This window comes from Aplidium turbinatum, chromosome 6, assembly GCF_918807975.1.
Source record: "Aplidium turbinatum chromosome 6, kaAplTurb1.1, whole genome shotgun sequence".
NCBI lineage: Eukaryota > Metazoa > Chordata > Ascidiacea > Aplousobranchia > Polyclinidae > Aplidium > Aplidium turbinatum.
The window spans coordinates 8,415,384-8,432,348 of NC_137477.1; the positions used below are offsets into that span (position 1 = coordinate 8,415,384).

A 16,965-nucleotide genomic window follows, 5' to 3' on the forward strand; every position below is an offset into this window, starting at 1 on the left:
TGTTTATCAGCTACAGCTGTACCGACTCTCGCAATAAACGACCCAACTTTCCAACAAGGCAAAAAACTACACAACAGTAATTAATTATGGAATGCCAAATATTATACAACAAATTAAATTTTTGGTATGCTCATGGGCATACTTGGTAGCTCTTTAAAAAACAGCTTAAATGTTTTTTGTTGTTGCATCCAGGTTTACGCCCGCAGTTGAAGATTTAGATTAAGTGGACGGAAAGGCAAGGAAGCCAATCCATGTCTACATTCAGGCATGCCTTCAAGTGTCTTGCCAAAGACGCAGCCACGTGCTCTTGAGCGGTGTAGAACTGGCCTCCTTTCGAACGTCAAACCGGGGCTCTCACCACTCGGCTATGTGTTTCCACACGACAAGATTTTTCCTGTCAGTTTTATCTCAAATATGTTTTTTTCACACGGCGATCAATCACGCGTGACAAATCGAGACTAAGGTCATAAGGTCAAATGACTTTATCAGTATCTTGCAACGACATGTTTTCTGAGTATTGGACACGACTGATTTGAGATCCATTCAAGTAAGTCCAGACAAACAAAAGTGCAATTGGTACCAGTAAGGATTGTCTTGTTAAGACATAAAACTGCCGCAAAAATGTACTGCTCATAGAAACTGGCTTATGACTTTCTGTTAGAGGCAACATTAGATTTTTATCACAAAAATTGTTAGAACAGTACAATATGTAGTGAGTTCTTACTAGAACGACATTTTGTAGTTTTATAAAGATAAGATCTCAACTGAAGTTTACCAAAGCTTATGATACACTATGACCCAGCTAGCAAAATCGCATCTTTTTCATCAATTGGACGGCTGTAGACGTCGAATGTATCAAAAACATATGATCTTCTTATCAGGAGAAATATTTTGAAAAGCTTTTAAGAGAATCTTGACTTTACGTTAGCAGAAAAGAAAAAGCGTTCCGACCCCACCACAAACAAACTAAAGCCTTTCTTTGACCAAACGTTTCCGAACAATAAAAATACACAAAAAATACCTTTTTTATCCATTGGCTTTACTTCATCCTAGTTAAAGTGGTTCTCAAACAGGGAGGCGCGAACGTGGGTAGGCTCTTGCACTAGTCACAACTCACAATTTAGTATACTACTGTATTATACAAGTCATGAACAGAAATACTGGTAACATCTTACGGTTCTTACTTTGTATCACGGTTATTAAGTGATCATGTGACCTGGCTTTCGGTTTAGTTTCCAGCGCCTATTCTTGCGCTACACCCTTACACCGCTACAACCCTACACCGCTACAAAAAGCAGCTACACCCTTCTCCTTAACACTACATTAATCCTTCTCTGTGAAATTTATGTAGTTTGACTTTGATTTATAACTTAAATTCGAAAAGGAGGCAGACAGTTTTACAAGTGACGTCAAGGGGGGGCGCAGCCCAAAAAGTTTAAGGACCTCTGTTGAGTTGAATTTTTTGTCAACGAACATTTGAAACAACCAAGCCAGTAGAAACATGCAATGCTCACATTTGAGACGTTGGCTGCATAGCCGAGTGGTGAGAACACTGGAACGGCAATCGAGAGGGCGCCGGTTCGACACCGCTCAAGAGCATGCAGCTGTGTCTGTGGCAGGACACTTAAAAGGCATGCCTGAAGGTGGACACGAAGATTGGCTTCCTTGCCTTCCCGTCCACTTAATCTAAATCTTCAACCACCGGGTGAAAGCCTGGATACGACAAGCAATGCAAACTATTGTAGCAAGGACGGATTTTGCTTGTTGGCGAACAAAATCCCCAGCTGACAAAATTGTTCCTTTTTGGAGTTGCTGTTTGTTATTTTAACTGTCTTTGATACGTTAAAACAATGTAAGCCTTGCGGATTTTGTCACCTGGGTTATGTAGCAGAATATGTCAAACCAGTTGAATGAAAACAACGGTTGAGTAATGAGTACATGCAATGGTGCAGTTAATGGAGTTAGTGAGCTGACACAACGCCCTTCATTAAATTGTGGGATTAGCTTTCATAATAAGGGATTATCGCTCTATATCAAACCAACGCCAGTCGTAAAGCCTTTTTCTGTTTCTGAGGTCAAGTATGTTCAAACTGCTCATACAATTTAACACAAAATGAGTTGTGTGGATACTAAAGATCATATCAATCTTTACCAAATGTACCCCTTTTCATAACAAATATACCATGTTTAGAGGATAATTTTTCTTTCATGTTTAATCGACATTTGACAACACAGCAATAAAAATGTTTTTAATGAAAAATTTTCCGCTATGAAACCTTTATTAATAATTTTGCATTAGAAAAATGATACCATTGCACAATATATTGTAAGGTGTTTCTAAGCATAAGTGTAAATTGACTCAATCGTTCCTCAAAAGTTTTCCTTAAAGTTGACACAACACTATCAATCCAGGCAAGACAATGCCAAAGGCCTACCCACCTGATAAAATCAATTTGTTATTTCCTAGTAAGAATATGCAAATGCAACGTCCAAGCGATGTAGTATTTTTATGAATGGAAAGCATCAACAAACATTTCCAAGTTTTCATTAAATTTGTCATTATGCCATGTGAGAAGGTGTTAGATTTCAGAATCCTGCGACATGATCTGTGTATTCCTCAACAACATTTTGATCAAAACTATCCGGTTACTTGTTGATCTGTACAAAAATAAGGGAGGGGCAGTTTTTCTGCACGGCTGTCAGTGACGCAAAACATGTCATCAGTGATGACCTCATACATCCAATAATAAAAAGTATGGAAACTGTGTATCCTGGAGGAAGTCACCAAAAAAGTTTCTCAGCCATACATACGGTACTAGGGACACTACATTACTGGAAGCGCAGCTCCACTTTTTCGACCACAATAAAAGGATCAATATTATCAATTTGACATTTTTTACGCCTCGCTGCAAGCTTGCTTTTAATAAAAAATCTGAAATTATATTTAAAAACCAACTTCAATACTCTTATAGAACCCATAAGAAGTACAATATTTTGTTTAATCAGAAAAAAAAACGCAACTCCTCTCGTGTAGTAAATAAGTAAAAAACGGATGTAGTTTTGCATCCCCATTATTTAAAATCCTTAATACATACACTCTCAGTGAAATCGTATTGAAACATTATCGAAAGAGGCCATTTTGGTCTCATTCATATGCTAAAGAAGTTAAAACAGCTTCAGTGAATATTTGAAACCGAAAGCATACATAGATATAAAAGACACAGATAAACTAAATTGAAAAAGTAGCAATATCTCAATACACGTTTCACTTCTGGAAAAAATATATTTCAACCAATGCCTCCAGGTATGAGAAAATGTGAGATCGTCGTAGTTTCGCGTTCCGGGTAAGCTACTGGGACAAGATCTTTCATGTCTGACAAGAACATTTTTTGAAAAGCTTGCTTGTAGAGAGTATGCTACGAATAGCTAGCTGATTATATTATCTCAGTGGAAACCTGCCTCTGTGTATGCAGACACTGGTCTGGTACCATGTCTGCCTGTCTGGTCATACCAAAAACCTCATGAAAATGGTACTAAAATTTACTGGCACTTCTTAGAATCTGAGAAAATGAGTTTCGGGTTACAATGTATTCGGCAGTGCCTCTACACAGCTGCTCCGAAACTGTCTGCTTTTTGATATGCGGAAAGCATCACTTCCCTGTGATACAATACTATTAACTCTTGATGATGTATTGATGATGTATTGTTAAGTTACAAATGCGAACGAGTTTTTAGAACCCGTTTTAAACTCTTTCGAATCTGCTTTTGAAACTTTTGTAAAAAGTCTAATATTGTAATAATAATGAGCTCGTCGTAAATCGTAATCGTAAGCTAATCGCAAATGCGCTACAAAAGTTGATATGCTTCAAGATCAACTAATCCGGAATACATCGTGGCGTATAAGAACGAAATAAGAGAATATAGCAGTTAGAACAAATTGCTTTTAAAGCTAAATGTGTCAGCTGTTGATTAAAAAATATGGGATTAACACCTACGGCAGACGTTCGAGTCCTTTTTACGTTTACGAACGGTTTAGTTGCGTTACTTTTCCTTAGAAAACTGTGGAAGTACTTATTACAGGATTCTATTTCATTGAAGGGATAGAAGTAATGATATTAACTTTCAAAGCAGCTGCAACGCTCCTTTAAGATCAAACATGCTTTCATTAATAATTAATTAAGCATTTTTTAAACCGAAATTCAGAAGCCACCTTTTATCCGGGATACAATTTTGAAGGAAAATGTTGATAGGTTCAAAGTGATGCAGTGTTGTATGTTGCTTTCGGCCGTTGCGGATATGTGTTGCTTTTAAGTTTTCCAACAGCAGCCAGTTTCAGTGCAAACACGTAAGTGCACTGCATGACAACCTAAAATTCAATCTAAGTAGGCAGCAGTTATCTAATTCTAATGCACTGATCTTGGAATGGGTGTAATTCGGTATTGAACTTACGTTTACCAACTCAGAAATCAGCATTCTGTTTACAAGCATAGATTCTTTGTTTTCATTTTTTTAAATCCAGTATTATCCACACATTGAGTAGGAAAACGAGTTATTTTTATGTTGCCAAAATTAAAAGGCTTATTGAAAAGCACACTCGTTCATAGACAGTGTAACAAAATTGATGCTGTAAAAACTTACACGCTGCAACAATACGGACTATATAGAGGCCATGACAACGTACAATGGGATTGTTAAAACTGGGGGCAGATAGTGACGTCATAGTGCCATTGTCTTCAATTGAACCGACATTGAACCGTACGTTAGGCTAATATTTATAACATTGAAACTAAAGCTGTGGCACTGTGTGGCAGCTTTAAAAAATTAATATGTTGTTACAGAACGGTAGCCTACTGAAAGTTGAAATACAAATCACCAAGTACGCTAATCGTCTTGTAAACAATTTATATATTTTTTAATCTCGTATCAAACGGGCCCACTACAAACTTGTAAAAGGAAAATACAATTAAATCGTTTGTTTGATATTGCACCACACCAACAATGAAAATTGCGATGGATCAGCCATGATAAGTAGATAACACTGAGATATTTAAAAAAGTGGTAACTTCACTAGCAAAAAGTATCTAAAAAAAACAATGCACCAGCTACTCGTAGCCAAGACTCGCTTAGTGAAAAGATTAATTGTTAACGTGTAAAAAGTAAGGCATCATTCACTTAGCCTTATAAACAAATCGATATCGAGACAAGGCTGATACGCATCATCTTTAGTATATAATTTGACTAATATGCTAACCCGACTTATTGTAGTATTAATGAGAACCCTCAAGAAAAAAAATTGATAAATATCCAGAAAAGCTCATAAACTAAAGTTAACTAGTCTATGATAATTAATTCCCAAGCTTGAGAATTGTAAGTGTTCTAGTACTGGGCAACTCGAAATCCCGTCTCAGTCGGTTACAGTATGAGCTTCTGGACAAAGAAAAATATTCGAAGGACCTAACGATTGTTTCCACGGTGTATTTGTTTTCCACAGCCTGCATAAAATTCATAGATTTCATCTGTTGTAAAAGAATACTTTGTTGATGAGATAATGCAAGAATCACAGCTTCTTGAATTTGTGACCATCTGGAACATTTACTTGCTGATAGAGACGTTATAGAGCATTTTGCTCCAGAATGAAATGCTTCAAAGTTCAGATTGTCAATTCTTAACACAAACTTGGGTATGTCGGAATCTTGCATAAATTCCTTGCATTGAAGAACAAGCGTCTGATGAGCCCGAAATACAACATCATCACCTGCTAAAAAAGGAAATTGGACACTAAAAGCATTAGCCAGGACATTTTCAAAGCTCACAATAATGTCACTTTTGTCAAAACTTGGTAATTCATCAACAGGCTGATTGCGAGTTCCACTTAACGCCCTTTGAGTACTTCTAGGAAGAAATAGTAGTGAGGAACTAAACTCAAAGGGACACAGGTAAACACAGATGGTGGATACAAAGGTCTTACTTTCCCATACTTGATAGTGGTAGGATAGTTTTCTGGCCAATGGCGTTCACAAACGAAGGTGTCTTTTGAATCGGGAATATTATCCCTTGAAATAGTGGCAAGCCATCTATCACGTTCCGGTCGGCATTTAGGCAGTTTAAACACTGCAACTTTATTTTCTTCACTATAATTTCCATTGCAATTAAAGACACAGCACTTCTTAACCACATTTACAAGAGTACTAATATATCACAAACAATGCTTCACAACGTAAAATAAATCAAATATTAGATTGAATCAAATATAGACGTATTAGGACGTTAAATAGCCTATCCATCAAGGCTGTTCGAAACAAACATAGCCTACTGTATTTCGAAATACGGGTACTTACGGTGCATCCTTACTCATTACTAGTAAGGTAACCGGGTTGCTCAAGGGTAGACCCTCCGCCCAAATAGCTCAAATGACGGCCAGCAATTCAATTAGGCTATGCTTGGATTTTGAAACGATTAAAAAACATATTTTGAAATACCAAAACAAATCAAAGTAGGCTATTTCTATTTCAAATATCGATCTATCTCATCCTTATGCTGATATAGGACACTGATAAATCACATTCCTACCAAGTTTAGAGTTGTAGCTTAAGTAGACTACTGTACCGGTACTCATTAAAGTAAAATGATTCCTGACTACCCTGAACTAAACGCACTGCAAAATGGAAGCATCTGTAGAGAAATTCAATTGAAGACAATGGCACTATGACGTCACTATCTGCCCCCAGTTTTAACAATCCCATTGTACGTTGTCATGGCCTCTATATAGTCCGTCCGTCTTGCGCTGCAATCAATCATGGTCCTTTTGAAATTGAACACCATTTTTAAATGAAGCTACTTTATTACCTACTTTAGTGACTGTGTGTAAAAGTTTCATCAGATGTAAATAGTGATTTTTAAAACAAATTAAAAGCAAAAATACCTGTAAAAACAAAGTATTTAAAAAAATAGTTGAAAAGCAAAAATACTTGTAAAATACAAATTCCTTCTAGAAAAAGCGAAAACAGGTATAAAATTAGCAGGAAAAACACCAAACAAGAAATTTACATTAAAAAGAATAAATGTTTTAGAAATGTCTTTGCCCTACTCCGATTAGTCTTGAAAGAAGCAAAATTAGGAGAAAGCTCTCCTAAAATCGACGGATAAGCCAAAGCTCTTCTAGAGAAGTGGAAAAGATTTAGTGAAAGGTTGAAATGTCAAAAAAATCTCTTGAGGTCAAAGAAAAATGAAAATATGTTGTTTATGACAGAAATACGAGCATCTTTTGAAATAAGGGCATATCCAAGCAGCTTTAGAGCTCAGTTTGAGTTACAAAACGATCTTTCGAAATTTTGAAAAGGAACCTCTATGAGCTCATGCACTAATCTCGTTCATCTTGCTAAGTAACTTGATTTTGAACTTCATCTGACATTGCACAATGTTAATTTTACGTAAAAATAGCAAATCAGCATGTACCAGGTGCAGCGCGTCAGAGGAAACAGGTTTAGATAACAAGATCTCAAATGATATCAAAGCATGACGTAATCATTTCTCGAAAACTAATCGAACAACTTTTAAATCGATAAGAAAACATTATTATGAAGCGAGTGACCCGAGGTTTACTTTACAGTTTTTTTGTGAAAGTTATAAGCTGAGCTTCAACATGCAAGGTATGAAGATATTTTGAGAACTATCAATAACCGACCAGTGAAGTACCGGCACCTTTTTACATCCCGTACCTTTTTACATGAATTACGCAACAAGTTGAAATGATGTTTAAACGGCAGCTTTTCCTGGCTGGGAAACAAATTTGCATGCGGTCCGGATGATCAAGTGATAAGAAGTGGCGAAGAAATTTATTTTGAGGAGGTGATGCGCACAGCAAATTGTTCAGCTCTCAGAAAAAGTTAACTTTTGTGTACGGACAACCATACAGAGGCTAGGCATTTTGTTTGATACTGTAGCACTGTAGGTAGTGCTTAAACATTAAGTAAATTTTGACCGGTAGTACACTTTTTTTAACAAAAATCAGAAAACTTTACTTTAATTTTAACAAATTATTATCATTAAAACAAGTCAAAATGCAAATAGGTTGTTGGTTTTCGTCACGTTATGTTTATAGTGCGTATATTAGTTTTTACAAACATTATTTTCTGAAGAAAGAAATGTCAATACTAGTTTGGTTGACAATCTGTTAACTTTAAGCTTCACGAAAATTATCTGGCAACGCTTCGTAGCCGGTTTTGAAATTGGAGACTTGGTTTTAATTGCTCTGTCATTACGCAGGCTGTTTATCGCTTTAAAAAAACTAAAGATAGACTACTTTGAAAAGAGGTGTGTTTGGGATTTTGACCACAAAATATAACGAGGTGTAAAAACCGAATATTTTTTTGATTAGTTTGTGTAACTTAACGTCAGATATACGCAGAGATAACCGACACTTTGATCTTTGTAGCTGCCACTTAGCTAAGCGACGATGCCAAGGGACAATCGGTATACGCACGCAATCTATTGACACGAAGCGAAAAAATTCATGAGCAGTTTGAACATTAAAGTTTTGTAGACACAACCAGTAGACACGCAATGCGACTGAAATGATGTGTTTATAAAGGAAGTGTTTGTCGCAGATCGATAACATTTGTTTAAAACTGCGATATATGTGAAGGAATTTTCAAAACTAATTATTTGGGGTGGCATAAAAATACTTTTTACTGTCAAAGCAGATCCCAACAAAGTCTTTAGCTTAGCTACGGCTGACTTTACTAAGACCGAAAATATGTCCCAACACAATAGCACCACGTCAAATTCACTTTGATGACGTAATAACATTGTCACGCAACAATGAACAAAATTAGAAAGGAATGGGTGAGGAAATGTTTTATTTGTGTTAGTTTTGCGCTATTTGACAAAAAGCAACTCCCTTTTGTTGACTGAAAGTGTGGGACTTGCGAAGCACAATAAATCAAACAATTATTGTGTCAGCGTCGGACATTTTTCCCAACTTAATCACATTCCGTGTTTTATTGTTTAAGAGGCCGATGACAAAATCCATGCTGACAAAAGAAAATTCACTGGCAGAAGATTTGTCAGAAAGTTTGAAATAAACAATACCAGTTCTATGATACGGTCGCTTCAATCTTGTTAGTCACTTGTTCGTATCATGTGGTGTCACGATTTAAGAACAACGCAAGTAGACCTATCCTTAATCGAGAACCGCAACGTAATCTAATTTATGATGATCATTTCATAATCAGATGATTTTTAAACAAATGCATGATACGGTACTTAACATAACCTGTCTTAGAGCCGTAACAAAACGATTTCGAAATTATAGAACGGTTTGACCAAATTGAAGACGAACTCATAGCTCGGGCTGGGGCAGAGACCAACAACAACGAGTTGAAACAACAAATTTTCGAAATCTTTTGTTTTGATGCAAAATTCTTTGTTTCAATTTCGTTTCAGATTAATGTTAAAGCGGAAAATTTCGTTTTGTTTTCTGTTAAAATAAAAGCGATTTCGATTTCTTCGGAACTCGAAATGAAACGCAAGAAAGTCACAGAACAATTCAAAGCGGGTGGTCTTGCAATGTTTTTTGAAAAATTTATTGCTGGCGCTTTGGTGTGTTTGACGCAAAAATATTTTGAGAACATTTCAACATAAAACTAAATTTTTATTTTTTATTATTTTTTTTTTTTCGCGCAACGCTCAGAGTTCAAGATATGGGTACCCCTACATCTTGCAGGTTTACAAATTTTCCATATGGAATGGATTTGTTCCCTGTCTCATCATTAGTGCGTCCGCCCCGGGAGCCGTCCACACACCCAAACACTCAGCAGGCACACCATACTTACATGGAAGATACCTACCAGGGAGGCGAGGGACTCACTACGACCGAAGGGACCCACCGCTTTATTACCACAAGTTTTATTTTGGCGCAAAATTCCTTTGTCTTGATTATGTTTCCATTTGAGTTCCCTCCTGAAGATTTCTTTTTATTTCAAACCACTTTTTAAACTAAAGTTTTGTTAGTTTAAAAATGCTCAAAATATGGATACGCTAGCAAGTGGTAGGGACTGGCATCTTCGTTTTACAGTTTCATTTAGATAACATTTGTTTTTCTAACAGTAACCCCGAAAAAGGACAGCGGTGTTGTATGATAATAAAAATCTTTGGTCACACTTTTTCTGCTGCAAATAGTAAACAGCATTTTTGACAAAAGTTTATGGGCCAGCACTTTTGCATTGCTTTAATGAGTCTTAACGTTATAGCAACAAGAAATATTAACGAATTATAACAACGCCAAAAATGTGGGCCCCAGGTCCCTTTTAAAAAAAATAAAATTAAACAAGAGCGAGACTGGCCGGTTGTGCTCACTTGATATCAAACAACTGCCTTTACGCAAGGCTACACTTGGACAAAAGGTTTCCTGGCTGCGAATCCTTATCCACAAGCCAATCCCACACTCTCCGCCCACTTTCATAGGCTACTTAAAGTTGGTATGTAGTTCTATTTCAAGATGCTCGGCAAGATTTTACAAACTACTTGTTGCAAGTTTCGAGCAAAATACAGAATCTTTATTCAACGGCATTAAACCCACCACCTTGCTGCCAGCAAACTTTGTGCTTCACACAAAATAAAACGAGGGAATGATCAACCAATTAGTCTGTTTTTTACTAATTGTAAGGTTTAGTCTTCTCCGCAACCTTTTTAATTGATTTGAGCGATGTGGAATGACTGGTTCTTCCACTTTAACCAATTTATTTGACGCCTGTTCTTTTGGTTGGTTTTGGTCATGTATTATTGCAATAAACTAATCGTTTTTATGCATTCTGCCAATAACATTGAAATGAAACAATACCGTAAATCATAAAAAGATGACACAATGCTTTTCATCTCACGGTTCAGCATCAGTAAGCGACATAGTAAAGTCTGAGCGAATGGTATACATTCTTTTAGTCAAGAAGAATGATTTACGTTTAAGGATTTATAAAATTCACAGGCATCCAAGAATTTATGCAAACACTTGCAACAAACTAACGGCAAAGTGTGTCAGTTGAACTGGAAACTTAAGTCATCTAAAACTGTTGACAGAGGTTTGGTTTCGCTATGAACAAAATTATCTTGAGTTACTTTTTGATCTTCATCGGTAAAACACCAACAATCGGAATGTGAATTGTGCGATGGAATTACGGAATATAAAAATGTTCTATTTATACATAAACACGGCCCCTGAAAAGATAACTTTGACGTAATACCAATGAGATCTTCAGGTCTCAAATCAAGACGCATCTAAGAAAAACGCAACGAATTGAAATAATATACGGGGTTTTCTTCAGGTTTCTGGGACCCTTGGAATAGTTACGGGCTCCTATATCACCCCGGCCCGTGTCCAAAACTACTTCCCCTGGACCTCTTGTCAACACTATAGTGAAGCAATATGTTTTGCTTGAAAACTGTTTCTTGTAGTTTTCGATGTCAAACCGCTTCATAGAAATAGAACCAAAGAAATTTTTACAGACTATAGGCATATTCTCGACTTTGCCCCAGAAGCATCAGGGAAATTTATAATGCAACAACTTTTGTGAATATTAAATTGATTAAACGTTGAATGACATCAGGTAGTTGACAGAAAGAAAAGTGACAGAGCGTTACTTGGCACCGACTGAGCTATTTTTGTTGGAATTATGGAATATTTGTCAATGATCAACATCAGACTCAAGGGCATTCGATATAACAGAAACAAAAATTGTTTGAGCTTCTGTTAACTAGCAGCGCCTTCAAAATATCTCCACCCTATGTCACAGCGCTTTCAAAAACAAAATTGTGCTCTACTGGATCTCATGTCAATGCGATTCCCCGAAAGGAGGCCGAACATAATAAGCCCATGTTTGTTTCTGAATAACGCACAAAAATGTCACTCAAAACTCTTCCAACGTACTTGACCTTTTCTAATGTCAAGACCGTGTTTTTGAAGATCAAATACTTCGAGCATCGTCTCTGGATACTTCACCATCACCTTTTACCGAAATGTGATTTTTGACAAATAACATCAGTAAAGGATATATCTTTCAGTAGCATATCCCGGGTTATGCGACAAGAATTTAGTCTTTCTAATTTATAATTAATGGCAACGACTTTGAATTATTGAAAAGTGTTTTGAAAAACAGTGCCATCGATAGTGCAATATTAGATTACGTCATGCCCAGACAGCAAAATCCGTCATTTTTGCGTTGATTCAACGTCATCAATGTAGAAACGACAGATTTTATTGTCTGAGTGGCTGCTTGCAGCTCCACGCTAAATCCTCTCTTTGCGTAATATGCAAGTCGCCAAGAAGTTTATAGACAAAGAAGCCAGTTGTTTGAAGCAGGCGCGGATTTATGGGGGGGGCCCAGGGGGCCCGGGCCCCCCCGAAATTTTGTGAAAAATTGTAGAAATTGTATGTTTCCGCATCAAATGGTTTGATATGCTTCTAAACAGCTGATATTAGTCCCTCGGCATCACAAGCGATGAAAATGGTTGTTTTAATGTCTATTTTATAGCATATCGTATATGTCGTAGTATCATTGTTCATATCTGTTTAGCTTTTTCTTTCTTTTTAATTGATTTTCAATTTTTCTGGCCCCCCAGGAAAAAAACTCTTAGATTCGCGCCTGGTTTGAAGCGTGGCGCTTTTTATCCTTGAAGATCTGGCACAGATAAGCTGGGTCCTGGGACAATATTTTGCCAAAGATAAGCTACAAACTATTAAGAAATCTAGAAAAGCTCTGCTGTTTTTAGCTTTGGCAAGGTTTATGGGGTGAACAGTGAACCACACCCACTTCTTTGCTGCCATACTACGGACGTAAAATAAATATAACTAGACACTGTCGGCGCTCACGGTCCAACTCAAGAATACGAGACAAACACGTAAGTGCTTTATTGCGAAGCAAAAAAGATTTTGCACATGGTTGAACTCTCGGTAAAAAAAAGTTGGTTTTAGAAAAACAGTGTAACCTTGAAAAAACGTATTGTATTTAAAAAAAACTGCATTAGCTAAAATGATAAACTTAGACATTGTATTGTCACTTGTCACTGTCAGACTGTGATAAGCATTTGGGCTGTTGAAATACAAAATGTTTACCCCTTTCTAAATGACGCTTATTGCCAGTCTATATGACGGTAAGTATAGACACTTATCAAGGGGCGTCCAGTAATATTTCAAGAACCCCTTAGTCGTCGTGTTGTCAAGTAGTGTCATTAGATACAAAGGTGTGAAACCTACAGCCATGCACCATCCTGCCGAAAAGGAAACAGAGTTTTAAATCGGCTTGCAATCCAAAACTTTGTTGAGCCTTACACTTTAAACTACAGATCTTGAACTTACCTTCAGCTCAAATTGATGTTTATCAAAAATGACGTTATCGCTTAAAAAAAATTGGTAAATATTTTGCCAACAACAAAGGTTTATGCAAGCGCTACAAAACCATTGCAAATTTGGTGTCTATAAAATAGTAGTTACAATAATTCTGCGCAATGCAAGGTGGTTACAATTTTCAAAAAACGCGCAGATAAACGAAGTTGCGTAATCTTTCAAATCCAACTGACAGACTAATCGAGATTCGAGAGAAAGAAAATGGGCTGTTGATCAAGACCGAAAACAATCCGACCATTGTCTCTAGATTCAAGCATATCCACACAAAAAGCGTCAGCTTCGAACAATGGCGCACTGTTAGCTGCTAAGCTAAGCTTTCAAAACGAAAAACATACATAACCAGGCCATAAACCGCTGGGACAGACAACAGGGCATAAACAGCTTGAAAACCAATGCATTGCCCCATCCATAGATTGGTAGAGAATTATGACGTCATTTTTATATGTGGCTTTACAGTTTTTTCGTTTGATTTGAAAACATACTTATAAGTTGCAATCTTGTAAGCAGATAAACCAACACCTACATGGACCAAGGTGAAGTAAAACAAACGTTGTGGTTTACATAAGACAATTGAGCGATTGATATTTTTTATCATACATACAGTACATGTTAAGTTTTCACAAACCTAGGTTTTTGATATGGGGTTGGCTCCTGAATGGCTTTTGTTAATAACCAAAAAGCAGCAAATTTGACGTTTTATGTGGTGTCATTTCGACAAAAAAGGCAAATTTTTGATGGAAGTAAAGTTTTGTTTATGAAGCTTAAAAGACAGCGATATAAAGTATTGCTTTATAAGTAGTTTCAATTTTAACATTATTTGGAAAAGCTCAGACAATGTCATAGTTTACGCTTTAAAAAATAAGCTCATAGGCTTATCGAAACAAACTAAATAGCAGTGCAAAGAAAGTTTAATATGGATATGTTATATATTTGTCCTGGAGAAGTTTTCATGAAAATTTTGATGCCCTTTTTATAAATCAAACACCTCCAGCCAAGAAAGAGCTACAGTGTTATTTTAAACATTATTAAATCACGTATAGCACATATAGAAAAAAAAAAACAATCTGCAAAAACCCAAATCTTTGCCAAGTGTCGAACCCACAATTTTTTAATTCAATTCTTCTGAAGGTATCAATGCAAAGTCAGTGTAGCATCGCATGAAACCCGGTGTTCACTTCGTGTGCAATTAAGGAGGAAAATAATTAATCAATTTCTTGGTGATTGTTTTGTCCTGGGTTTTGTGCGCAAGATCATCTCGATGTTAGATGAAGCAATCATACCCAATGATTTCAGCTTACAAAATCCATCAATGCAACATCGATTCAATGTTTGCAGACATAATCAGGACGAATATTACCATCTGCAAACATTTCCACCGGCTTCTCGACTCAGTAGAAGTCGAGATGGATTAAACACACCAGCCAGGTAGTGCAAAGTTTCCTTGAGAAACAATACAGTTGAGTGGTAATGTATCTTATTCTGCTCTGATATTTATGATTAATTAAAGAAATCCTCTTGAGGTTTGCTATGGATTATCGTGATTAATAAAATCAAAACTAAAAAGCGTCCTGAAAGGTATTACCGGAGATTAAGTGGGTTACATTTACTTTCTGTGACGTAGCAACGTCATTTTCAGGCCCTGTTAAATGTACGAAAGAAATTGCCGAAATAGAAACATACGTATACCCTGTTAGAAAAAGTTGCTTTATTTGCATCGTTTCAACGTCGCCAGAAAGCGGCAAATTTTCCCACTTGACCACTGGACACACAAAAAGTGTGGACAAAGCCACCAGCATTCCTATGATGACGTATTTCTATATTTAGTTGATGTTGCATAAAAAGAAAACGTTAGAAACTTCTTCATTTTGTGTGTGAGTGACTAACCGAAACTTCATTTTGAAAACAAAAATAAGGAGGAAAAACAAAACTTCAACCTACTGCACACAAATTTCACAAAACGACTGACCGCTATTCAACAAGTTCAGCAGAAGCAAAAAAATAATTTTGTTTTGCGGTCTAGCCTGGATGGTAGAATATTTTTGAGAAGCAAGGCAGTGATTCAACCATAAATTACGTTGCCTCAACTAAAAAATAAATACTGATTGGTTTGTTTTGAAAAGGTAATTAGATTTGGTGGCTAACCGAGATAGGAGAAAACGTCATCGTAAAAAATAAATTGGCTACACAACACACGCAATCTTGCGCTAGTCAAAAAATGAGGTAAACACACACAGATGCATTAGATTAACGTAAAATAGCACATAGAATAACATTCACAAAGAGTAACGAACCATAGCGTCCATGTAGAAGCGATCGAAGTCTAGCCGCTGTTCTCGTAATTCTTCAAAAGAATCAGGAATCTCAGAAAACCGATCAGTCAAGGATTTCGTGTTGTTCGTGTACCAGGTACATATCTACATAGCAATAATAATAATATTTAAAGCACTGTATCAATCCATCGCAAGTAGATGCTGCCATCAGAGTTTCACAAGACAGACAGTTTCGGTGCTACCAAGCAACAGGAAAATGCACTCGAAATCCGTAGCCTCAAATTCGGAGAAGATTTAGAAGGGTATTCCTTTTCGTAGATTTGGAATCACTGAACGGGTGTCAAGCCGTCATGTACCGGGTCAAAGGCAAAAACGTTACCCTCTGGACCAACAAAGGGGCTGAAAACTGTGAAAACGCATGGCAACCAAACACTAGTCAATTTAACAAGAGTGGTGATGGACCAGGTAGTGCCTTCGTCTCTGCGTCTGAAACGTCTGGGTTCGATTCTGAGTAAGCTGATACCACGGACTTAAAAAGCGGTATTGTTTATGATCCTTCGCAAAGATAATAATTTGGCCCCATCGCAAATTTCGTACAAACTAAAACACCAAATTGCTAAAAGTCGTTGAGTGTTATAAGCGACTATAAATATATCACAACATTAATCAGTTCAAGTTAATTCCCGGTTAGAAGTGCACCATTGTGTGCGTTTTTACTTTTTTAAAGTTAAAACGTTTACGAAACTACCCCAGCTATTAAAATCGATCTTTTTTTCATTAATTCTGCCTCTGCATACTATACATGTGATGGTGAACTGTTAAAAGTAAAAAATGATTGAGTTTGGTAGTTGAAAAAGCACAACGCCAAAAACATTAACTGATTTATGCTGGCTTTGCATCGCAATGAGTTGATCCAATATCATTAAACGTTGTCTTTACAATGTATGTTCATTGGAACTATATGTAACAGGCAAGAAATCGATAATTAAGCTGCAATCTTTTTGAGAAAATCGATTTCACATTAGACGCTTTTCTACTACGTTTGCAAACCACAAATAAAGCAGTGCTTGTCAATTTCTGTGTAGAATTACTTAGAAGTAACTTTTACGCGGTTTTATCAAATTTGATATCATTATTTTCTAGTTATTCAATGTCACAATTCCTAAACAAATCGAAGTGTTTGTTGTTAGCTCAAAGTGGCACAGATTGCCCTTGAACATTTTTTAAAAGTTTAAAAGTGCCTATGGATTCAAGTTCAACAACAAACAGAAGTATGCTCAGTTGAAAGCGTGTTGTTTG

At 36.6% G+C, this 16,965-nt stretch overlaps 1 protein-coding gene across 2 annotated transcripts in view; it reads right to left on the minus strand.

The window, feature by feature from the left end:
- The window catches only part of LOC145771739 (puratrophin-1-like), a 44,394-nt gene that overhangs the window by 16,744 nt on the left and 10,685 nt on the right, over nt 1-16,965 (minus strand). For both annotated transcript variants that reach the window (XM_082583470.1, XM_082583469.1), the window contains exon 9: nt 15,688-15,810. In XM_082583470.1, the coding sequence (XP_082439596.1) occupies nt 15,688-15,810 (123 nt within the window). The remainder of the gene's footprint in view (nt 1-15,687; nt 15,811-16,965) is intronic.